This window comes from Hyperolius riggenbachi, chromosome 4 (genome assembly GCF_040937935.1).
Source record: "Hyperolius riggenbachi isolate aHypRig1 chromosome 4, aHypRig1.pri, whole genome shotgun sequence".
Classification (NCBI taxonomy): domain Eukaryota; kingdom Metazoa; phylum Chordata; class Amphibia; order Anura; family Hyperoliidae; genus Hyperolius; species Hyperolius riggenbachi.
In genome coordinates this window covers 441,905,353-441,929,967 of record NC_090649.1, presented here as the reverse complement: position 1 = coordinate 441,929,967, position 24,615 = coordinate 441,905,353, and the positions used below count along the sequence as shown (strand labels likewise).

Sequence of the window (24,615 nt, the reverse complement as noted above, 5' to 3'; positions counted from 1 at the left end):
TATTTGGGAACAAGTGGCTATATCCATGGAGGAAAAAACACAGCATTCCAAGAAACACACTTGCTACCTACAGTAAAATATAGTAGTGGTTCCATCATGCTGTGTGGCCAGTGCAGGGACTGGGAATCTTGTCAAAGTTGAGGGACGCATGGATTCCACTCAGTATCAGCAGATTCTGTAGACCAATGTCCAGCAATCAGTGACAAAGCAGAAGCTGCGCCTGGGCTGGATTTTTCAACAAGACAACGACCCTAAACACGGCTCAAAATCCACTAAGGCATTCATGCAGAGGAACAAGTACAACGTTCTTGAATGGCCATCTCAGTCCCCAGACCTGAATATAATAGAAATTCTGTGGTGTGAATTAAAGGGAGAGCTGTCCATGCTCGGAAACCATCAAACCTGAATGAACTAGAGATGTTTTGTAAAGAGGAATGGTCCAAAATACCTTCAACCAGCATCCAGACTCATTGGAACCTACATGAAGCATTTAGAGCAGTGATGGCTAACCTTGGCACTCCAGCTGTGACAAAACTACAAATCCCATCATGCCTCTGCCTCACCGAGTTATGCTTAGAGCTGTCAGAGTATTGCAATGCCTCACGGGACTTGTAGTTCCACCACAGCTGGAGTGCCAAGGTTAGCCATCACTGATTTAGAGGCTGTAATTTCTGCAAAAGGAGGATCTACTAAATATTGATTTCATTTCTTTTTTGTGGTGCCCAAATTTATGCACCTGCCTAATTGTGTTTAAACAATTATTGCACACTTTCTGTAAATCCAATAAACTTCATTTCACTTCTCAAATATCCCCGTGTGTCTCCTTATAAGATAAATTTAACTGACTTTTTTTATCGTAACAACCAACGATAAAAATCATGACGATTAACAATGTTGCCCAAAACTTTTTCATCCCACTGTAAAACTCACATTTATGATACCTGTGCACTCGGGTGACTTATGCTTCCGGTGTAAGCTGCTGCCAGATTACTGAGGGAATGGTGATCTGTGACTTGCTTGTGCACAGCTGCAATTCTACAGTATCTTCCAGGCTGCAGAGAAATGTGGACAGAGGAGCACACTATCAGTACTGTACCTGCATTAACTGGTGAGACCTATGCTTCCGGTGCATGCTGTTGCGCGATTATTGCATGCAAATCCCTGCATACTGAGCACTGTGCTTACTTGAAGCACTGAAAAAGGAAAAATGACTTCCAATTCTTGACGGAATTAAGATACAGCACTATAGTATACTTTTTTCTGCTATATGTATGACAATTTCTGATATAGTTAACTACTTTTCCTGGTGCTTTAGAGTTTACAATAAAGGGATTCTAGCGCATTGTTATATGGATATGCCTAGTGAGCTTGTCTGAAATAAACTTCTCTCCTACAAGAATATTTAGGTTATAGAGTCCTCACACTGTTGTGAACTGGTGGCAGTGACACCGAATAGCTCTCAGGCCTGGAACCCACTGCAGTCACAAATAGTTATCGGTTTGAATTAGCGCTTTGTAAGAGATTTCATGAGCGTTTTCTGGCATTGGTAGCGATTTTAATAAGTATAAGCTTTTAGTCAGCGATTTTTTTATTTTATTCTTCTACAGCTTGCAAGTAATTTAAAAATCGCACACAAAATGTGTAGCGATTCATGAGCTAGCGCTTTACAGTGAAGTGCAAATGCTCCCAAAATGCTGCATTTCTTGCGGTTGCGATTTTGCTAATCGTAATCGCTACTGTGGAATTTGTCCCATCCATTTACATTAGCTGAGCATTTAGGCAAATCATTAGCAATTTAAAGTGATGCCTAAATGCTCAAAAAAAGCTCTCTAGTGAGTTCCAGCCCTTAACAACATCACAGATTGTATTAAGCCTCATCTACACGGTACAATTTTCTGTCAGATTGGATTAGATCATTTCCAACCGGTCCAATCGGATTGCAATAAAATTTGCAATAGATTTTGGGTACTTACATGATGCAATTTCTTGGTACAATTTTACATCATATCGACTGGTGATCTGTGTAGATAAGGCTTTAGGTTGATCATACAACCAAAGATTGTATTGTGTAGGGAACTCCAATCAATCCAAAAATGTTACTTTGTACACTGAGAAAAGCATTCTAGGGACTCCTAGTGACTTGGGATGGAATTTCAGCTTTGACAAGGAACAGGATTGAGTGGAGCTGTCACATGGCTCCAGTCATCTAATCACCATTCATCAATCACCTGGGAGTAATGAACCAGACAACCATCCAATCATCTGGCGGCAGTAGAGAATATCACACAAATAGCAGCTCAGAATTGTGCACAAAAAGATACATTTATTGAAAGTTTTTTTTTTCCTTATTTTATACAAAAAGATTATGTACACAGTACTGTGTCTGACTTCCACAACTTCTCCTGGAAACAATCCCTGGAAAATTTCAATAATAAAAAAAAAAATGCACACAAGCACAACAAAAAAGATAAAATCAGATGAAGTCAAAAGCTGGAGAAGGAAGTGAAGCCACCTCACTAGGTCACGTCTCCCTGAGCACAGGAGCAGCAAAACGAGAGCCTTCCAACTCCCCCCCCCCCCCCCATCACCACCACCCCCCGTGTGCAATACTTTGGTTTCTTCCCTCTCTCTCCTCTATCGTACAGGCTTAGCGCACATCCTCAGCCTGATGGAGGCCGCAGCACCCAGCACAGCATATAACAGACTCGGGTAGCTAGTCCTTCCAAGAGGGGGCACAATCTTCCTGAGAACATTGAAAAGTGACATGGCTGGGCACCACTGAGAGGTACCTTGGCACATGACGCTGGCAGCCTTATTATGTACACCAACTATGGAGTTCTGGCAGCTTTCTCCTCGTCCTGGATCCTCGCAGGGAAGAACCAGACTCCGCACACATGTGAAGATCACATACCGCCCCAATCTGCAGATTACTTGAAGTGTGAGTATCAGAATTTATCCAAAAGGATAAGGCACCAATTACTTCATACTTATCCTGTATTGTACTGTCCAACTCCAGTCCTCAAGGTCAATAGCCATGTCAGGGTTTACGATGGACAGAGAAATGTGTTCAACTTGATGGACCACACCTTTCCTGATTCAGTCCTATCAATTTGAGCTGTGCCAAAAATGTGTGAGGACCTTGGCCCTAGAGGACTGGAATTGGCCAGCCCTCCTCTAGAAGACATGTGGCAAGGTAGAAGCTACTCTGAAACAGGGCTAGTAACACCACTTATCCACATCAGTAGCCCTGTAGTTTATATAAAAACACACACACAAAAAATACCTTTAGCTGCAAAAACTGAAATATTAGCAGCTGTGTAGTGAGCAAAGGGCAGATAAGTGGTGAATAGTTCCCTCCTTCCTCATCTGATTAAAAAATAGACAGACTACCTGGAGAACCCATGAAAACAAATGCTGGTCTTTAGACCAAGTGGTTTCCTCAGAATATAGAGGTGTAGCTTTGAGGGTAGGGTCACACTTGAGGCCACAGGAAAAATGGCAGCAGTCTGCAGTGGGGGGTAAGAAAATCGCACATGCCGTGCGATAAAAAGCAGCAGTGTCGGCTTTTTTTCCCCCGCTGCGGAAAGCCACATATTGCTCCCAGTGCACGGAGATTGTGCATTAAGAGGCACTATGAGTTTCCACCGGCATTGCGGAAAATGCCTGATTTTTGGCAACTGTGACCCTAACCTTAAGGGCCGGTTTACACGAGCTACTCCCGGGCTGGAAATATCAGCCACGGTGCTAGTCGTTATGCGCTGCTCATTCGAATGAATGGGCAGTGCCAGTACAGTTTAGTCGTTTGTGCAAACGCCACACTTTTATTCCTATTTTTCACGTTGCCTGCCAAATGCTTAAGCGATCCTGGAAGCAACATGAAGCTTTCAGAATCATTCCTCCATGTCCCCCTGCAGGGAGGAAGTGGTGGTGGTGGTGGGGGGGGGGGGGGGGGGGAACGATGCACACTGCCGAAAGCCGATGAATCCTTTTCTGTAAGCATGCTCAAAAGCATTTAGCCTGTGTGAATCAGTCCTTAGAAAACAAGAAGGTGACTGAAACAGAATTATTTTATTTTGGACGTAAGTGGAGGGCACAATCTCGTCCTTCAGAGCAGAACGCTATGCTAGGATTACAGTACAGCAGGAGTGGAACATCCAATCGTTATTGGATGTCACAAAATTCTTCAAATTAACACAGACTAAGGCCTTTATCACATGGGAGGCTGGAGGAAGAATTCATCAAGTCAGCTGCTGCCATGCGCCAAATGGACAAACATGGAGCCCCATCTGAGTGTGGCCATCTGTGTATGTTTATCAACACGTTTATCAACACATGCACAGGCTATATAGGGGGTTCTGTCTATCCCTAGTGTGTATGTATCCATACAGATCACACCCTTAGGCCCGGTTCACACTTGCATTGAAGTGGCAAACTGTTTCTGTTCCGTTTCCCACAACCCCCCACCCTCTAAGTGGAATTTGCCCCTTAGAACGGTTCGTTTCTTCATTACTGTGAGGAAACAATCAGTTTTCTCATTGCCCCAATGCAGTGCTTCAGCTTCTGTTATGCTGGAAAAATTGCTGCAGAACCAAAGTTCCATTCCGCACGATCCACTGAACGGACCGCATCAGTTTTAACGGCCGGATGTGAACGGATCCGTAGGTTAACATTAGATCCATTTGCATCTGTTCCGATCCATTCCCTTTCGCACTGGTAACAGTTGTTTTTTTTTTACCACCAGTGTGAACCAGGCTTTATGCACTGTGTGCCTCCATATACAGTCTCTGGATGGACAGAGGATCCCCTGTTATATAGCATGTGCATACATGTGTTAACAGAAACCACCACAATAGGGCGACTGAACCTATATGCTCTATATTCCAGTAGGGAGTCTAGGATGACGGAGTACAGAGATTGTATGGGGGTGTGCTAGGTCAATAAGATGCCAATAACTTTGCCTACAGATTAAATTTGCATGCAGCTTCCAATTGGCCCACTTCCAAGCCGCAATCAATTTACATCCTAAGTCACAATTACGAGCATCTCATCAACTATCTGTACTGTCCACGTCCACAGCAGACTTTGCTACAACATCCACGTCTATGGCCATATAATGTGTGACACGGAAAACAGCCCACCCTCTGCACACCTGGGGGAAATTGCAGTACATTCATAATGTACACTGCCAGGACTGCATACCCAAATACTGGGTACATTCAACCAGAGATAATGCCCAGAGAGGAGATCCAGCACTCTGCTATGATATCATACACTCAGAAGCAGGGGACGGCACACCAGGTCACATGTGAGGTCACATGACTGAGAAGAGGCTTCCGCTCACATCACGGTAACAGTGCTCCTCTAAAACGAGACTTTATATATGTGCACCCTTAAATGTGGACTGCCAGGGGTACAGTACGTGTGATCAGCAAAATACTGACTTCTCTGTAGTGCCAAACAGTTTACTCTTCACTGACAGGCAGGACGAGCATTCACCATACAGTGCACCAAGATAGACTGGCAAAGAAGGGTTAAGCCAATAAAAATATCACCCCTCTCCCCCCTTTATATGAGCAGAATCTGCCGCTTTACATAAATACTGAGAATCCACATTTAGAAAAATAAAATGATTTGTCTTTCTTCCTTCCTCGGTTTCCCTTAATAAAACTATGTGTGTTGCCACAACATTCAGTGCAATTCTCCAGCTCTCAGAGAGGGGGAGCCACGCCAGACCCCCAAGCTCTCAGAGAGGTCGCGCTATCGCTCAGCATGTTCGGGGGGAGCCACACCGGACCCCCATTTCTCCAGCTTGCACACAAGCAGAAGTCTTAAAGGGGAAATAAAAAAGTGAAAAGGCTTCAATAAATAAATGTCGCAGTCTTGTGTCACCATCTGGGGGTCCGTCTCAGGTTCCCCCAAAACATCGGTCAGTCGTTCTTGCTATTGTGTGCTGTGTCCAGATTAACAACTTGCAATTCTGTGAGGTTACTGCTGCCGCCAGACTGCTGTCCGATGACTGCCATCTGCAAGACAGAAGAAGAATTATAGCATTAACAACCTTCCCCCTCATGGCCACATCAAGAACTAAAGATCAAGGGAAGGAGGCCTACTGCTCAATTACTAATAGGAGTTGTCCAGAGGAGTTACTGCATTTTTCTTGTTACAGCTAAAACAGTTCGGCAGTGGAAAATAGGTTTGTAAGGTTGTTACTTCTGCTAGTATCCCTGTCAGAAAAATTACAATAATTTCTTTCTCCTAAAAACACAAAACAAGCAGGAAAAGTCTGACCCCAATAAAAAAAGAACAAGATTGCAAACATGCAGGGTGTTAGGCTTCCAAAATGGGACTACAGTATATTTTTTCTGGGCCCATTAACCAACGTTGTGGTTCCCACCTTAGAAATGGTCCTTAAAGTGGTATGAAACTCAGCATTTCTTGTAGAATTACACTGATTTCATTGGCTCCTGACCCGGTGATCAATGTGAGCCAATGAAATCAGTTCCTGACCAACTCACATCACCTGGCCATCCCTGCAGCAGGCTAATTGAAATCTACGTCCTGGCAAAGATAACAGCTCCCAAACAGGGCGTAGATTTCAATTAGCATGGTCCGGAAGCTGTTAGTTACCCAAATAGTAGGAAGCTTCTGGTTGGTCTATAATCTTTTCATATCCTTTTCAAGCCTCTGCCCCCACCCCCTGCTATGCAGGACCCTCCTTGTAGCTGATTATTAGCTTATCCAGATTGAGAGAATGATTATACAACAATACTGCAAGTGCAGTAAGAAAAGAAAAAAAAAAAAAAAAGCCAGTGCACAAGCTTTTTTTCTACTGAGCATGTACAGACTGTTCTTGTTGAATATGTTCAGAGGGACTCCGTACTAGAGAGGAGGGCTCCAGAATGAAAGGGGAAGCCTCTATACTATCTGGGAACTGCTTCAGGTACACTTTAAGCAACTGGAACACATGCATCAGTCTCATGTATCCAGAGAACGACAGGATCTACTACTCATACCATGAAATAAATGGGCAGTGTTCACATAGGGGCAAGAGAGCCAAAGCCTGCAGCCAGACCACTTTGGCGGCTAAAGTGCATACACAAGCAAGTCCATTTATTCCATGGTGTGGGTGGTGCAGGTAGAGTAAGGAGTGAACATTGATGCTGGTGAACTGGTCCAGTACACTGTAGTCCATTATGGAAACTAGTTAAAAAAAAAAAAAAAAAAGCCTTTCGTGAAATCTTTCTGAAGTGGGCTGGTTTGTCTCCGCCCACCAAGGCAACCAAAGACGTCAACAAAGCCCTTCCACTATATCATCTTGCGTACCCTAATAGGGGATAGGGAATGCTCAAATAAGTGACAAAATATGGTCTGGCTGGCTAGGCAGAGAAGAGCAGGTGGCAGCTAAAGAAAATATCTCCCTCACTCTAGCGCGTATCACACTTGGTAATGAATGATATTAGAACGATGGGTTAATGGAGTGCTATTAAACCTGGACTCTTAGATATCCATTTCCAAATTCCTACAACCTCCTTCTCCTAGAGTGTCAGTCCAGAACAATAAGATGCAAGATCCATGGTGCAATCACTTTCAACTACAAGGTGTACAGGGACCCTCCAGGTGGACCCAAGGGTCTTCTACATGCAACCCAAAAATCCGGTTATGCTCAAACGTTGTGGAACCTTGCTAAATGCCATTGTTGCTTGGATTTTTAATATTTGTATCTTCTGGATGGACTGTCTACCGGTTTTTCCTACTTTAAGTATGTTGCACCAGTTAGCTCAGATGCTAGCGAGCCATTACTGGATGTTTTGTTACTAACCAGTAAATCAAACAAAAATCTGTTATCACCCCCATATAATACCAGGCTTGCGTGTCATCACCCCTCTCCCCATATAACGCCGGCTGACGGATGGTGATGCACAGATGATTGGTAGTACGGGCACAGGATGCAGCTCTTGGTAACTGACAGAGAGAACATCTGCCGTGTGACACGAGAGGCAGTGGAGTACCTGGTGAAGTTGCACTGCAGATACCGGGATCTGGACGGTACCAGGAGGGCGCTGTGAGGAACACTTGCTGGACTCCACCTGCGAGACACAACTTGTATTAGGAGACGTGGTAGAGAAAACATGAAATTGGGAACAAGCTCCCCCAGTGGCTAGACGTGGAACAGTGCCAGGGCATAGCATGCAGTCATCACACAGGCCTTACCCTGCTCCTGGGAGTGGGACACCTGCATCTGGGGGGCCGAGGAGAAGGCATTGAGCACCGCCAGGCTCCCATCTGTCAAACCCTGAGTGGGAGCATACATGACAGCGTGCGGGCTGGGGTACATCATGTGACCACTCATTGTCGTGGGCACAGAGGAGGTCATGATAGCAGCGGGCAGGGTCACTATTGGAAGAGACAGACAGTACATTAGAGAGCCGTCTGTCTCATCAGGAGCGAAGCATCCAATTCCCTGAGCACCCCCTCCCCATAACAATGAGACATGCTACATATGCCCAACCCCCACCACACACTGTTCCCCAAAAAGGAACAAACATGCCCAACACCTGCCATACTCCAAACCACACGAGTCACTTCACCACAAGGGACATGATTATTGATTTATAAACCTATTCCATTGCATTTTACAAAGAAAGAAACAGTACAGAATAGACAATGGTGTGCACCATATATAAACACTAGTACAAAATACAGAAGTGGTAATTACAGTGACAAAGTGTAACATTATGAATAAAATGTATAACCAATTCCAGGACACAAAAGGGTGAAAGAGCCCCGCCCTTGCGAGTTTACAATCTAAAGGAATAGAGGGGAAGGTAGTAGAGGTGGGGTAGTATACAAAATGCATATACAATATGAATACCTAGAGGCAGTGTGTTTTAGGGTATCTAGTAAAGAGTTCCCCTTGGCCAGAGGTTGAAGGGGAATGGCCCAAGTTAGAGTGAATGTTTCTTGAAAAGGGAAAAAAAAAAAGAAAAAAAAAAAAAAAAAAGAAAAAGAAAAAAGTTGAGGGAACATTAAAAGATTTTAAAGGTTGGAGAGTGAGAGGTGTTGGGGAAGGGGATTCCAGAGGAGGGGTGAAGCACGTGAGAAATCTTATATATGTGAATGCAAGGAGGCAAATCTACAGGAGGACAAAAAGGTGGAGTGGGCCAAGGACAGAGCCTTGAGGTACCCTCACAAACAAAGGATGTGGAAATGAGATCTGATCCAAGTACAGTAAAAGAATGAAAAACCTTCCAGAGATAGGAAGATATCCAGGAGGAGAGAGCGGGGCCCTTTATTCCTACATATGAAAGCACCTGCAGAAGTAAGGTGTGTTTAACAGTTTCAAACGCTTATGACAAATCAGGAGGGGACAGAGCGGTAGCAAGAGTGTTTTTTTAAGGAGTGGTGTCACAACAATAACTCAAGGGGAGTGGAGCATTAGTAAAATCAGTGATAGAACCAGGGCTGTGGAATAGGAGTAAAGTCGTCGGAGCAATTTTGGGTACCTGGAGTCTGTAGTTTCATAAACTGAGGAGTCCGATGATTTTTGTACCGATTCCACAGCCCTGGATAGAACAGACAAGTGAATATGAGGTCAAGTGTATGGGCCATCAGTGTGGGTTGGAGCTGTGAACAACTAGGAGGTGGTAAGTGACAAAAAAAAAAAGTTTAGCGAAAGAATAGGAGTGAGTAGCTTAAAGGAGCATCTATCAGACAAAGGAATTCCACACATACATGCCCACCCCCTGCCATACTCCCAGCCACAGACTGTCTCTTCCCCACAAGGGACAGACATGCCCATTTCTCACCATACTACCAGCCACACGCCATCTCTTCACATTGTCACTTTACCAGAAGGGACATACAGATTTGAGAGTCTCTCACATGCTTGAAACCTTTATAAAATGTTGCTATAAGCAGTTGTGCCATTATACAAGTCAGCAGCTGGCACAACAAAGTCAGTTCTGCCACTTGTGTCAGAGGTTAGAGGATTTGGATGGGGGGGGGGGGGGGGGGGGGGGGTGTATGGAAGCACTGGACTGGGAAAGTAGTACTAGGTACTGGGAGTAATGGTACAGTGTGTAGGGAGGGACTAGACAGTGACGATGGCTAAAAATATGAGTTGACGTGTGCGCCTTACTCGCAGCATACCACTTGTCTCACCACACTACACATAGGACACAAGGGACGTGGGGATATATTTACTAAATTGCAGTAAGCAGCATAACATGCATAAAATCTTAGTGGTGGTTCCCACTGCAAGAGCTTTTTAGAAGTGCTTGCGATCTTAAAAAGCTCCTATGTGTGTTCTCACCTGAGCTATGTGATTTTATAAAATCACCCATAGCATTGCATTAGCAAGAGCTTTTTAAACCAACACAAAAAAAAAAAAAAAAAAAAAAAAATTCTCTTGCAGTGTGAACCAGTATACACACAATGAATTGAGCATTGCTAATGCCTACACACACAAACACACACACACACACACACACACACAGTGTACCAGCAGTGGAGAATACTAAACTCAATGAACCGTCAGTACTCCTAGGGTCAGTCAGATGGGCTCTCAGTCACCATCATACCAATAATACATATTTGTAGTATCACAGATATCACCACCATTACCCAAGGTGGGCAGATGTGACACAGAGGCATGTTCTCTGCCTCATAATATGCCTCTGTGTCCCCGCGCACCCCCCCCCCCCCCCCCAGGAGTTGGCAACATTATTTGTCACCATCTCAGAAGTAAACACATAGAGAGGGAGACCGTGTTCAAAACACCTGCCAGGGGCGTTCTTACAGGATTTCCAGAGCTGCCATTGGGTATATTTCTGGCCACGCCCCCTGCACGCTGAGATTCATCCTAGCGTTCGAACACGTGAAAGTGGGCCAACATGGCCCACAGGAGCGGCGGTTTTTGAGACCCACGGATCAGGTAACCTACTTTTTTTGAATTTTTTAGAGCCCACCTTGGATTTTTTTTTTTTTTTTTAAAGGTGGACACTAACGATACAATTTGCCAAACAAACAATTCTTTGTATGAAAAAATAAAAATAAATCTAACCAATCCGATTAGATTGACGGGAATCTATCCGAAAATCGTGTCTATTTCATTAATCTGATCGTATTACGTAAGAGATTTTTGTCCATTAGTCATGCCAAATGATTGTTCCAGATCTTTCATACGAAGAATCATGTGTAAGCGATTGTTTGGCAAATTGTATTGTTAGTGGCCACCTATAGGCCAGAGTACTTTTATATAAAAATGTATACACAAAGGATATCCAAAAATTGCATAGAAACAGGGTTATAACAAGTATTCTAATAACATGAAAATATGTAACAGCTTTGGCCATCTAAAGTACATACATAAAAAAAGTCATACTTTACCACCCTTTATTACTGGGGGCTTGAACCCATGACCCTAAAATTAAGTCTCATGCTGTAAGCCATATGATACAGGATGCGTGTCCTGAACTTTCTATGGCCAGATTTATACATAGGTATTTTGCTGGTACACGAGATACACACAAGGCTCACATCCATTGAGAAGACAAGTGCTTCCCAGCTGCAGATTTGACTTTTGACCTTGGGCGCCAATACAGAGTATGAAAGCTACATGGTGTGCCAGGTCTAGACTATATGCAAACGCTTGACTTCTAGGTAACCTCTTGTTTAAACATTTGGTATGCAAGATGTACCAAGTCTGTATTCTAAAAGTTCAAGAAAACATTCATGATTCTTACTTACTAGAAAGTATACAAGAATGAAAACTGAATACTTAGTTACCTAAAAAAATAAATAAATAAAAAAAACAAAAAAAACACGACAGCTCTATAACAAACATGTAGTATTTTTGACAGCATAATACATTGTGTAATGTTTTACACTCTACTCATTGTGTGTTAACACTTCACCCACATTATTCTGCTTACTGCAGCTTAGTGTATACACCCCATTATGGCAGTCCTGTCATCCACAATACTACCGGTAGTCACACCATTCAATACTCGGCACACACAGATTCCCCCAGACACTGCACCCACCTGTCCCACTGGATGACGTCTGGATCAGTTCTGAGCTGCTGTCACTGGACGGAGAGGCCTGTGTGGCCGAGTGAACTTGAATGGCTTGTACAGGAACCTGCTGAGCTACAGCTCCACCTGCTGGTCACAAAACAATCCTCATTTATCTATAATTATAGGAACACAGAATGCATTCAGCAAGGTAGGAGGGAAAGAAATTTACTGAGAACAAGATGGGATAATGGTTCAAAGGTGGGAATGTCACAGTACACTATTCCACAACTTAATATATAAGTGACATATAGGCCATCATCTCCACCAGATGCAATGTTCAACCTTCGGAATCTTCCAGGAGGCCTCTTCTGGACCCATCAGAAGTCATGCTTGGTCTTCTCAGAAGTAAAGACATCACCAGTGGCTCTGGAGCACGATTTATATCTTTAATCTTTCAAGAGGAGTCACCTTTTGGTATCAGATGACGTTTGGAAGTCCCATCAGATGAAGTTCTGATCTCCTTTATCTAAAACAATATTTAGCCTTCTAGAAAGGAGTAACCACCTTAAAGGGAAGGTTCAGGGAGGGAGATTAAAAAAATAAAAATAAATTTCCACTTACCTGGGGCTTCCTCCAGCCCGTGGCAGGCAGGAGGTGCCCTCGCCACGGAACTACTGCGCAGTACAGCCCGGCGGACGTCCGATGACGTCAGCGCGCCGGCTGGGGACGCAGAAGTGCCAGGAAATGGAGCGCAGAAGAGCCCGACCTGGCCAGGTCGGGTCGGGCACCGGAGACCACCGGGAGCCTGCGGAAGCGGCGGCGAGGGCACCTCCTGCCTGCCACGGGCTGGAGGAAGCCCCAGGTAAGTGGAAATTTATTTTTATTTTTTTAATCCCCTCCCTGAACCTTCCCTTTAAGGCTCCCTGCACACTGCAAATCCGTTTTCCGATTCATTTTCCGATTTTCCCTGAATACATTCAACAGAAAAACGGACCATAAAAAGCAGCATGCAGTTAAGATTAAAAATCTGAATCGGATGTAAAAAACGATTAAAAAGCGGAATCTGAATCGGAAATGTATGCAGTTTGCAAGAGGCCTAAGACATTAGGTGAGACTCTGGCCCTGCATACACTGGAAGCAATGTTTAGCCTTCTAGAGAAGGACACAGCCTGAGGCATCAGGTGTGGCTCAAGTCCAATAAGTAGTAAGGTTTACACACACTAATCTTTTGAGGGCAGAGGAAGGAGGGTCAGTCTAAAGGCATGAGAGACTTCATACATCCCATCAGAAGGGATGTTTAGCCTTTTAAGAGACATAAGGGGAGGCTCTGGACCATCGTCTGTCTTCTATTCTGATGAATGGGGAAAGGAATACCCCACCTTTAAAAGCATTGTTTAGCCTTCTAGATAAGAGGCCCTTTAACTGAGGCGTCTAGACCGCTCCCAAAAAGCAAGATTCAGCGCACCGAGGGGGAAGCAGATTAGGTTTGGTAAATCAAACTTCTAGAAGCATTATCTAGACTTTGAGAGAGAAGAAAGTAGCAGGAGCCTCAGGTCAGGCCTCATCTTACATAAGCAATTGATCAGAATATAAGAACCTTGTTGCCAATATTGTGACTCACCAGACATCAGTGTGAAACCATGAGGCAGCTGCATCAGGCCTCCAGAACTCATAGCACTGCCCTCAGTTTTCAGAACAGTTCCATTTGCACTACTAATGGGTGCCAGGTAGTTTGTGATGGGGAAGGAGTGCCCGCTGGTCACCTGCATGGAAGTGGATGTGGTGGGTGCTGTTTGGATGGTGGAGGTTCCTGGGAGGCTGGATACGGTGAATGCTGGCTTGAGAGAGTCCTGGCAGAGAAAACAGATAAAGCCAATGAGAACAGGCTGAGGAACACACAACAAAAAAAAAAAAAAAAAAAAAAAAAAATGTATTTCCTCCCCCCCCCCCCCAAGAAGTAAATCGGGCTGGATCAGCAATGACCTCATGTGAGACTTCTGGCTACATCACTATCATGCAAAGCCTCTGGTTACACCACCGCCACCCGGTGAGGCCTCCGGCTGCACCGCCACCCTACGAGAGTGGGCAGGAAGATCAGGAAACTGCTATAGTATGGATCTTTACCTTAAAGAGACTCTAACAAAATTTTCAGCCGTATTTCTTCTATCCTACAGGTTCCTAAACCTAATGTAATGTGATCTGGCTTACTGCAGCCCTTTGTAGTTGCAGAGTCAGTGTAATAAATCCACTTATCTGTCTTCTGTTGGACTTGTTGCCCTGTCTCTGGAAGGGTCTGGCTCTTCAGTGTTCATCTGTTAGGCAGGCCTCCCCTTCCCCGCCCCCTCCACACTTGCTCTGTGAGTTTAGTTACTTTACTTTAGTTACATTATGCAGTCTCTGCTCTCTGGCTGGGAGGGGTGCTGACCAGGGAGAGAGGTGATTACAATCTTTGCTGGTGAGATATCTTCCTCTGGCTTTAAGCCTCATCTACCCGCGTAGATGAGGCTGCGATCCGGCGGCTCGATTAGCCGCCGGATCGCCTCTTCTGCGTACCCGCCGCATTCGATTCCCCGCTCGTCCCCGCCACTTATCTTCCGCTCGATTCCCTGCCATTGTCCCCTCGCGGGGAGCGAGCAGGGAATCGGCGGAAGCAAGATCCGTCCTGTTGGATCTTATCAATCGAGCCGCTGGATAAGGAGCATCGTGGCCGCATCTACGTGTGTAGATGCGGCTTTAGAAGGAGCTGCCTGGGCTTTTGCATGGTGATTGATTCCTGACACAGGCAGAGGGCGCCAGTCTGCAGGCTCGGATGAAACAGCCTGTCATTCTGCAGTGCATCAGAGACGCTGGGAGAAAGGTAAACAAACTAATGACCTCTTGAGATTCAATCTCTTGCTGTTCAAAACCAAGGCTGTATACATTTTTTTTTAATGTGTTGGCATACTGTACAGCAACCTATACATCTTGTGCACACTGACTGAAAGCAGGCACGCTCTGCCCGACGTACTTCCTGCTTTGATGGCCATATTGGTTGTTTACAAAACACCTTGTAAAAGTGTTATTTTATGGCCAAAATAACGGCGGGGAGCAGCAAAAATGACGCAGAGGGGGAGAGGAGAGTGCTACAGACAGGGAGATATGTTTATTTTATTACCTTTTCTTAGGTACAGATTATCTTTAAAATGATATAGATTTACAGAACACACAGTTGCTTACTGGCTACAGTCACAAAGGAGGGGGCAGCAGGGCACTGAAACCCTACTAACTGTAGAAAGGTATAATTGGTCTTCAACTGGCAAAACAGTCTAGGTGTCACCTATACTGGGTGAAAATCAACACCTCATGTGTATGCGCACCAAATGACTGCGAGCCTTTAACCACTTGAGGACCTAGGGCTTTCTACCCCTTAAGGACCGGCCACTTTTTTTCCATTCAGACCACTGCAGCTTTCACGGTTTATTGCTCGCTCATACAACCTACCACCTAAATGAATTTTGGCTCCTTTTCTTGTCACTAATAAAGCTTTCTTTTGGTGCTATTTGATTGCTCCTGCGATTTTTACTTTTTATTATATTCATCAAAAAAAGACATGAATTTTGGCAAAAAAATGATTTTTTTAACTTTCTGTGCTGACATTTTTCAAATAAAGTAAAATTTCTGTATACATGCAGCGCGAAAAATGTGGACAAACATGTTTTTGATAAAAAAAAAAAAAACCATTCAGTGTATATTTATTGGTTTGGGTAAAAGTTATAGCGTTTACAAACTATGGTGCAAAAAGTGAATTTTCCCATTTTCAAGCATCTCTGACTTTTCTGACCCCCTGTCATGTTTCATGAGGGGCTAGAATTCCAGGATAGTATAAATACCCCCCAAATGACCCCATTTTGGAAAGAAGACATCCCAAAGTATTCACTGAGAGGCATAGTGAGTTCATAGAAGATATTATTTTTTGTCACAAGTAAGCGGAAAATGACACTTTGTGAGAAAAAAAAAAAAAAAAAAAAAAAAAAAGTTTCCATTTCTTCTAACTTGCGACAAAAAAAAAAAATGAAATCTGCCACGGACTCACCATGCCCCTCTCTGAATACCTTGAAGGGTCTACTTTCCAAAATGGGGTCATTTGTGGGGTGTGTTTACTGTCCTGACATTTTGGTGGGTGCTAAATTGTAAGCACCCCTGTAAAGCCTAAAGGTGCTCATTGGACTTTGGACCCCTTAGCGCAGTTAGGCTGCAAAAAAGTGCCACACATGTGGTATTGCCATACTCAGGAGAAGTAGTATAATGTGTTTTGGGGTGTATTTTTACACATACCCATGCTGGGTGGGAGAAATATCTCTGTAAATGACAATTTGTTAATTTTTATAACACACAATTGTCCATTTACAGAGATCTTTCTCCCACTCAGCATGGGTATGTGTAAAAATACACCCCAAAACACATTATACTACTTCTCCTGAGTACGGCGATACCACATGTGTGGCACTTTTTTGCACCCTAACTGCGCTAAAGGGCCCAAAGTCCAATGAGTACCTTTAGGATTTCACAGGTCATTTTGCGACATTTGGTTTCAAGACTACTCCTCACGGTTTAGGGCCCCTAAAATGCAGGGCAGTATAGGAACCCCACTAATGACCCCATTTTAGAAAGAAGACACCCCAAGGTATTCCGTTAGGAGTATGGTGAGTTCATAGAAGTTTTTATTTTTTTGTCACAAGTTAGCGGACATTGATTTTAATAGTTTTTTTTCACAAAGTGTCATTTTCCGCTAACTTGTGACAAAAAATAAAATCTTCTATGAACTCACCATACTCCGTACGGAATACCTTTGGGTGTCTTCTTTCTAGAATGGGGTCATTTGTGGGGTTCCTATACTGCCCTGGCATTTTAGGGGCCCTAAACCGTGAGGAGTAGTCTTGAAACCAAATGTCGCAAAATGACCTGTGAAATCCTAAAGGTACTCATTGGACTTTGGGCCCCTTAGCGTACTTAGTATGTAAAAAAGTGCCACACATGTGGTACCCGCCGTACTCAGGAGAAGTAGTATAATGCGTTTTGGGGTGTATTTTTACACATACCCATGCTAAGTGGGAGAAATATCTCTGTAAATGACAATTGTTTGATTTTTTTTACACACAATTGTCCATTTACATAGAAATTTCTCCCACCCAGCATGGGTATGTGTAAAAATACACCCCAAAACACATTATACTACTTTTCCTGAGTACGGCGGGTACCACATGTGTGACACTTTTTTGCAGCCTAGGTGCGCTAAGGGGCCCAACGTCCTATTCACAGATCATTTTGAAGCATTTGTTTTCTAGACTACTCCTCGCAGTTTAGGGGCCCTAAAATGCCAGGGCAGTATAGGAACCCCACAAGTGACCCCATTTTAGAAAGAAGACACCCCAAGGTATTCTGTTAGGTGTATGGCGAGTTCATAGAAGATTTTATTTTTTGTCACAAGTTAGTGAAAAATGACACTTTGGGAAAAAAAACCAATAAAAATTAATTTCCGCTAACTTTTGACAAAAAATAAAATCTTCTATGAACTCGTCATACACCTAACAAAATACCTTGGGGTGTCTTTCTAAAATGGGGTCACTTGTGGGGTTCCTATACCGCCCTGGCATTTTACAGGCCCAAAACCGTGAGTAGTCTGGAAACCAAATGTCTCAAAATGACTGTTCAGGGGTATAAGCATCTGCAAATTTTGATGACAGGTGGTCTATGAGGGGGCGAATTTTGTGGAACCGGTCATAAGCAGGGTGGCCTTTTAGATGACAGGTTGTATTTGGCCTGATCTGATGGATAGGAGTGCTAGGGGGGGGGGGGGGTGACAGGAGGTGATTGATGGGTGTCTCAGGGGGTGGTTAGAGGGGAAAATAGATGCAATCAATGCACTGGGGAGGTGATCGGAAGGGGGTCTGAGGGGGATCTGAGGGTTTGGCCGAGTGATCAGGAGCCCACACAGGGCAAATTGGGGCCTGATCTGATGGGTAGGTGTGCTAGGGGGTGACAGGAGGTGATTGATGGGTGTCTCAAGGTGTGATTAGAGGGGGGAATAGATGCAAGCAATGCACTGGCGAGGTGATCAGGGCTGGGGTCTGAGGGCATTCTGAGGGTGTGGGCGGGTGATTGAGTGCCCTAGGGGCAGATAGGGGTCTAATCTGATAGGTAGCATTGACAGGGGGTGATTGATGGGTAATTAGTGGGTGTTTAGAGGAGAGAATAGATGTAAACGCTGCGCTTGGGTGGTGATCTGATGTCGGATCTGCGGGCGATCTATTTGTGTGGGTGGGTGATCAGATTGCCCGCAAGGGGCAGGTTAGGGGCTGATTGTTGGGTGGCAGTGACAGGGGGTGATTGATGGGTGATAGGTGATTGGCAGGTGATTGACAGGTGATCAGTGGGTTATTACAGGGAAGGACAGATGTAATTAATGCACTGGCGAATTGATAAGGGGGGGTCTGAGGGCAATCTGAGCGTGTGGGCGGGTGATTGGGTGCCCGCAAGGGGCAGATTAGGGTCTGATCTGATAGGTAAAAGTGACAGGTGGTGATAGGGGGTTATTGATGGGTGATTGATGGGTAATTAGTGGGTGTTTAGAGGAGAGAATAGATGTAAACAATGGATTTGGGAGGTGATCTGATGTCGGATCTGCGGGCGATCTATTGGTGTGTGGGGGGTGATCAGATTGCCCGCAAGGGGCAGGTTAGGGGCTGATTGATGGGTGGCAGTGACAGGGGGTTATTGATGGGTGATTGACAGGTGATTGACAGGTGATTGACAGGTGATTGACAGGTGATTGACAGGTGATCAGGGGGGATAGATGCATACAGTACATGGGGGGGGGGGGTCTGGGGAGAATCTGAGGGGTGGGGGGTGATCAGGAGGGAGCAGTGGGCAGGGGGGGGGGGATAAAAAAAAAATAGCGTTGACAGATAGTGACAGGGAGTGATTGATGGGTGATTAGGGGGGGTGATTGGGTGCAAACAGGGGTCTGGGGGGTGGGCAGGGGGGGGTCTGATGGGTGCTGTGGGCGATCTGGGGCAGGGGGGGTAAAAAATCAGTGTGCTTGGTGCAGACTAGGGTGGCTGCAGCCTGCCCTGGTGGTCCCTCGGACACTGGGACCACCAGGGCAGGAGGCAGCCTGTATAATACACTTTGTAAACATTACAAAGTGTATTATACACTTTGTATGCGGCGATCGTCGGGTTAACATCCCGCCGGCGCTTCCGTATGGCCGGCGGGATGTTGCGGCGGGTGAGCGGCGCCAGGCGGAGGATCGCGTCACGGATGACGCGATCGCTCCGCCCATGCCCCTACAAGGACCGCCGCCAATTGTCAATACGGCGGTCCTTGCGGGTGCACTTCCTGGCCGCCAAATGTCAATACGGCGGTCGGGAAGTGGTTAACTCAAAATTACCTGAATGCATGGAAAAAAACCACAAAGAAAATTTAGCCCAGTTATTGGGCTATTAAAGTTATTGTGGACAATAGACCATAGACATGTGTCAAAATCACTACTACAAGAACCTCAGGAATAGCCCAGTGGTTCTTGGTGTTTTTAACCACTTAAGCCCGAAGGGTTGACATTTTTTTACATCCGAGCAACTTTCACCCCCCATTCATTTGCCAATAACTTTATCACTACTCATCACAATTAATTGATCTATATCTTGTTTTTTCCGCCACCAATTAGGCTTTCTGTGGGTGGTACATTTTGCTAAGAGACACTTTACTGTAAATGCATTTTAACAGGAAGAATAAGAAAAAAATGGAAAAAATTCATTATTTCTCAGTTTTCAGCCATTATAGTTTTAAAATAATACATGCCTCCATAATTAAAACTCACGTATTGTATTTGCCCATATGCCCCGGGTATTTCACCGTTAAAATTATGTCCCTATCACAATGTATGGCGACAATATTTTATTTGGAAATAAAGGTGCATTTTTTCCGTTTTGCATCCATCACTGTTTAGAAGCCCATAATTTATTAAATCATATTGATATACTCCTTTGACATGCATATTTAAAAAGTTCAGACCCTAGGTAACTTTTTTTTTTTTTTTTTTTTTTTATTATAGTAATTTTTTTTTTTTTTTTTTTTAATTTAAACTTGTATGTGGGTATTTTTTGGTGTGGGAGGTAAACAGGTTTTTTTTTTAATATATTTATATGTTTAATTTGAATTTTTTTTTTTTTACAGGTGTAATTTGCTATTTGGCCACAAGATGGCCAGAATCAAAAAGTCCTGGGAGCGATCGATCTCGCTCCCAGGCAGAAGAAAGGAGCCCAGAGCTCAGAAAAGCCGCAGCATCTGAAGAGACGCTGTCGGCTTTTCTCCGGGGGGGTCCGATCAGCGAAAGGGATTTATAATCCCTTTCACTGATCGGTAATCTAGCGGCCAGCAGCGGGGGCGCGCACGGGGGGGGCCCGCGGGAGCGCGCGCGACCCGCGGGAGTGCGCGCAGCCCAACTGGACGAGAAATCTCGTCCAGTTGGACTTAAGTGGTTAAAGTGGTATAAAACTGACAATATTCAATAAAAACATGTTTTCTTTTTATATACCATACAGTTATATTTGCTTTTGTGCATAAGTATTATTATTCATTTAGAAATTACAAGTTCCCAAAGTACAATGTTTTTGCTGAGAACTGACATTGCATTTTATTCATGACTGGTGTATTCACACTGTAATGTACCCAGAAATGCTTTCTGGAGTATCTGTTCTGGTGTGTCTGAATTGCCAGAGAATGTTTACATCCCTCATTTGATACAATTAACCACTTCACCACTGAGGGATTTTACCCCCTGACCACCAGAGCAATTTTCACCTTTCAGCGCTCCTTCCATTCGTCTATAACTTTATCATTACTTATCACAATGAAATGAACTATATCTTGTTTTTTCCGCCACCAATTAGGCTTTCTTTAGGTGGGACATTATGCCAAGAATTATTTTATTCTAAATGTGTTTTAATGGGAAAATAGGAAAAGTGTGGGAAAAAAAAAAATTTCAGTTGTCGGCCATTATAGTTTTTAAATAATGCATGCTACTGTAATTAAAACCCATGAAATTTGCCCTTTTGTCCCGGTTATAAAACAGTTTAAATTATGTCCCGATCACAATGTTTGGCGCCAATAATTTGGAAATAAAGGTGCATTTTTTTCGGTTTTGCGTCCATCCCTAATTACAAGCCCATAGTTTATAGAGTAACAGTGTTGTACCCTCCTGACAAATATTTAAAAAGTTCAGTCCCTAAGGTAACTATGTACTTTATTTAATTGTAAATTTAATTTAAAAAAAAAAAAAAAAAAAAAAAGGGGGAGTGTGGGAGGTAATGAGTTAATTTTTTGTGTATAACTAATTAGTATGTGAAAAATGTTTAGGGTGTAGTTTTACTATTTGGCCACAAGATGGCACCAGTAACTGTTTAATGCTGACGCTTCCGGGCGCTTGGAGGAAGTAGTAGGAGACTGGGTAAGTTTTTTTTTTCACAATGATCGCGCTGCTTAGCGGAAAAGCAGCGGATCATTGCGGGGCTTAGATCAACGAACGGGAATGGATTTTCCCGTTCATTGATCTCCGGGGCGAGCGGTCGGCGGCGCGTTTACCCACGGGAATGCGCGCTAGAGCGAGCGGGAGCGCGGGCAGCGGCAGGAGCGCGGAAAGTACGGATTTCTCCGTCCCTGGGGGTTAAAGGATGGAAAAAAGGGACGGAGAAATTCGTATGGGCGGGGGTAAAGTGGTTAGGTAAACACAAAATAATGTTATCTCCAGTTCAGATGTGTCCAGCTTTCCCTGCAGGGAGCTTGTAAGTCCTTTGTTCAACTAGTTGAATGCGGTTCTAGTACAAAATGGTGGTAGTATAATATGCTTTAAATCTTTTAGAGCAAAGAAGAAGTGCTGGGTTTCATACCACTTTAATGGTTTTAGTTTGTAGTGGATTTTGACACGTCTATGGGCTATTGTCCACAAAGTTATTTGATTTTTTTTGGTAAGCGAGACCTGGGCTAACTTTTCTCTTTGTGGTTTTTCCATGCACACTGGAACCCGATTACCACACAGCACAGCTAATCTGCCAAGGCAATCACAACCCCTTCCTGAGATGGACGACGGTCATGCACTGATGGAGGTCTGCACTAGCCAATCATATGCAGATTAAAAAAAATATAGGAGGTAGCAAGACTTCATCACAGCCAATCTCATGCATCCTATAACCAGCTCTACTTACAGCCCAAGCTTCTTATAGTACAGCACTGACAGAACGCAAATTGCGCCACTTCCCATTAGTCTGGCAATATAATCCAACACACAGGATGACACCTCAAAACACTGGAAGCGAGGGCTAAAGGGCACCTCAAATGTTGGACCAGATGGAGGGTACTTCAAATGTTGGCCCCAATGGAGAGAGTGAGGGTACCTCAATTGCAGAACATGAGGGAGGGAGGTCACCTCAAATGAAAGGAACACCAAAACCGTGAACAGGAGAGAGGATTGTTCAGTCCCCCCACCTTTCCCCCTCCCCGCAGACATGGCTGTCTGAGTGAAATTAGAAGCAGCATGTGATGAGAAGACGCTGTGTCCTCATTTCACTGGAGGCGTTGTGCCTACACATGCTTCATGCCACCCAATCTGTCCTCATCTTGTTACACACAAACTGAGCACCTCATCTACTACAGGAAGGGCAACACTGGCCAAGGCCTACAATGCCCCAGCCACCAGCAAAGAACTAGATAGGAACAGGTTGCACAGCATGCCCTGTAGATGGCATTGTATATACACACTCCCCATAAATTTAATCCAGCCGGGTGGCACAAAAAAAGTAGCCGGGTGGGGAAATCGACAAGAAAAATGCAGGACCGCTAACTCTGCTTATAGCATGAGGAGGGAAGCTGAGGACAGCCGGGTGCTCACCAAGAGTAGCCAGGTGGTGCACCCGGCTAAAAAAAAGCTTGAAACACACACACACACACACACACACACACACACACACACACACACACACACACACACACACACACACACACACACACACCTCAAAATTCAAAACATCAGAGACACGCCATAGTTACATCTGCTAAACACTTTACAAACACAATGCTTAAAGGGAAGGTTCAGGGTGGCTCCTAAAAAAATAAAAATGCCCATCCACTTACCTGGGGCTTCCTCCAGCCGTGGGCAGCCAGGATGTGCCCTCGGCGCCGCTCCGCAGGCTCCCGGTCCCCTCCGGTGGCCGACCCGACCTGGCCAGGCCGGCTGCCAGGTCGGGCTCTTCTGCGTTTCAAAATGCGCCTCACGGGGGCGCGCTGTCATCATCGGACGTCCTCCGGGCTGTACTGCGCAGTACAGCCCGGAGGACGTCCGATGACGTCAGCGCGCCCCCGTGAAGCGCATTTTGAAACGCAGAAGAGCCCGACCTGGCAGCCGGCCTGGCCAGGTCGGGTCGGCCACCGGGAGCCTGCGGAGCGGCGCCGAGGGCACGTCCTGGCTGCCCACGGCTGGAGGAAGCCCCAGGTAAGTGGATGGGCATTTTTTTTTTTTTTTTTTAAGAGCCACCCTGAACCTTCCCTTTAAGACGTCATAACGGATTATTAAGAAGAATGGCCTTAAAATGTATACATGGATGAGAGAGCTTTACTGCGGTGTAATCAGCTAGCCTGTATAGTGATAGAGCAGTTATTACAGAGAGGGGTCCTCTGGGAATTAGGACAGCACTTTACTGAGTACGCTCAATGATCTGACCCTCTTAAGCCTCTGATTTCACAGCACACACTGGTGATGTCAGGTGATGAGGGGTAGGTGTGCAGAGTGTACACACAGCACTGTGTTGAGGTCAGGTAATGAGGGGTAGGAGCACAGTGTACACACAGCGCGGTGTTATTGTGGTCAGGTGATGAGGGGTAGGTGCGCAGAATGTACACAGCACGGTGTTGTCAGGTAATGAGAAGTGCACTGTTTTTAACATGGCAAACGTCTGTTTGCATAGCATTTTAGTAAGGAGGCATTTTAGTAAGGAGGCCCCTTACACACTCCTGGGAGCTCTGGTTCACCATGAGCTTGCTGGGCAATCTGTAACACTGAGAAGTACACTGGTGATGTAAGGTGATGAGGGGTAGGTAGGCAGAGTGTACGCACAGAGCAGTGTTGTGGTCAGGTGACAGGCAGCATGCATTCCTCCATGTGTTGTATACAGCCTGCTACAGACACTCCCCCTGCCATACACAGACAGCTGCAGCATATAAGGAATGCGAGAGGCTCTGCCAGCTCCTCGCTGAAGGAAAACCTCTCCTTATATGGCCATGGAGGCCGAATCACAATTTTATCAATGAGAAGTGAGAGAGAGAGGCAGCACAGCTGTGCCTTGACAGGGGGAGAGGGCCGGGACCACCTGTCCCTTGTCTGTCCTACACAGCATTCCTGCATCACATGGAGGACACACAATGCCACTAACAGGCAGAGCTTCTGTGTATGACGGTAACACAGCAATTACTAAAGTTCTACAGGACAACTCCAACACCCTCCGTCTACAGTACACAGCTTCCCCCCTCGCACCATCCATCCCCCTGGTGCTGGGGAGGATTACAGGGC

At 45.0% G+C, this 24,615-nt stretch overlaps 1 protein-coding gene across 1 annotated transcript in view; it reads right to left on the bottom strand.

The window, feature by feature from the left end:
- Positions 1–2,303: 2,303 nt before the first annotated feature.
- SRF (serum response factor) overlaps positions 2,304–24,615 on the bottom strand; it is a 44,253-nt gene continuing 21,941 nt past the window's right edge. The window contains 6 exon segments of the mRNA XM_068232594.1: positions 2,304–6,023; positions 8,010–8,051; positions 8,053–8,087; positions 8,212–8,394; positions 12,045–12,161; positions 13,639–13,867. Coding sequence (XP_068088695.1) covers positions 5,928–6,023; positions 8,010–8,051; positions 8,053–8,087; positions 8,212–8,394; positions 12,045–12,161; positions 13,639–13,867 — 702 coding nt within the window. The 3' untranslated portion in view covers positions 2,304–5,927.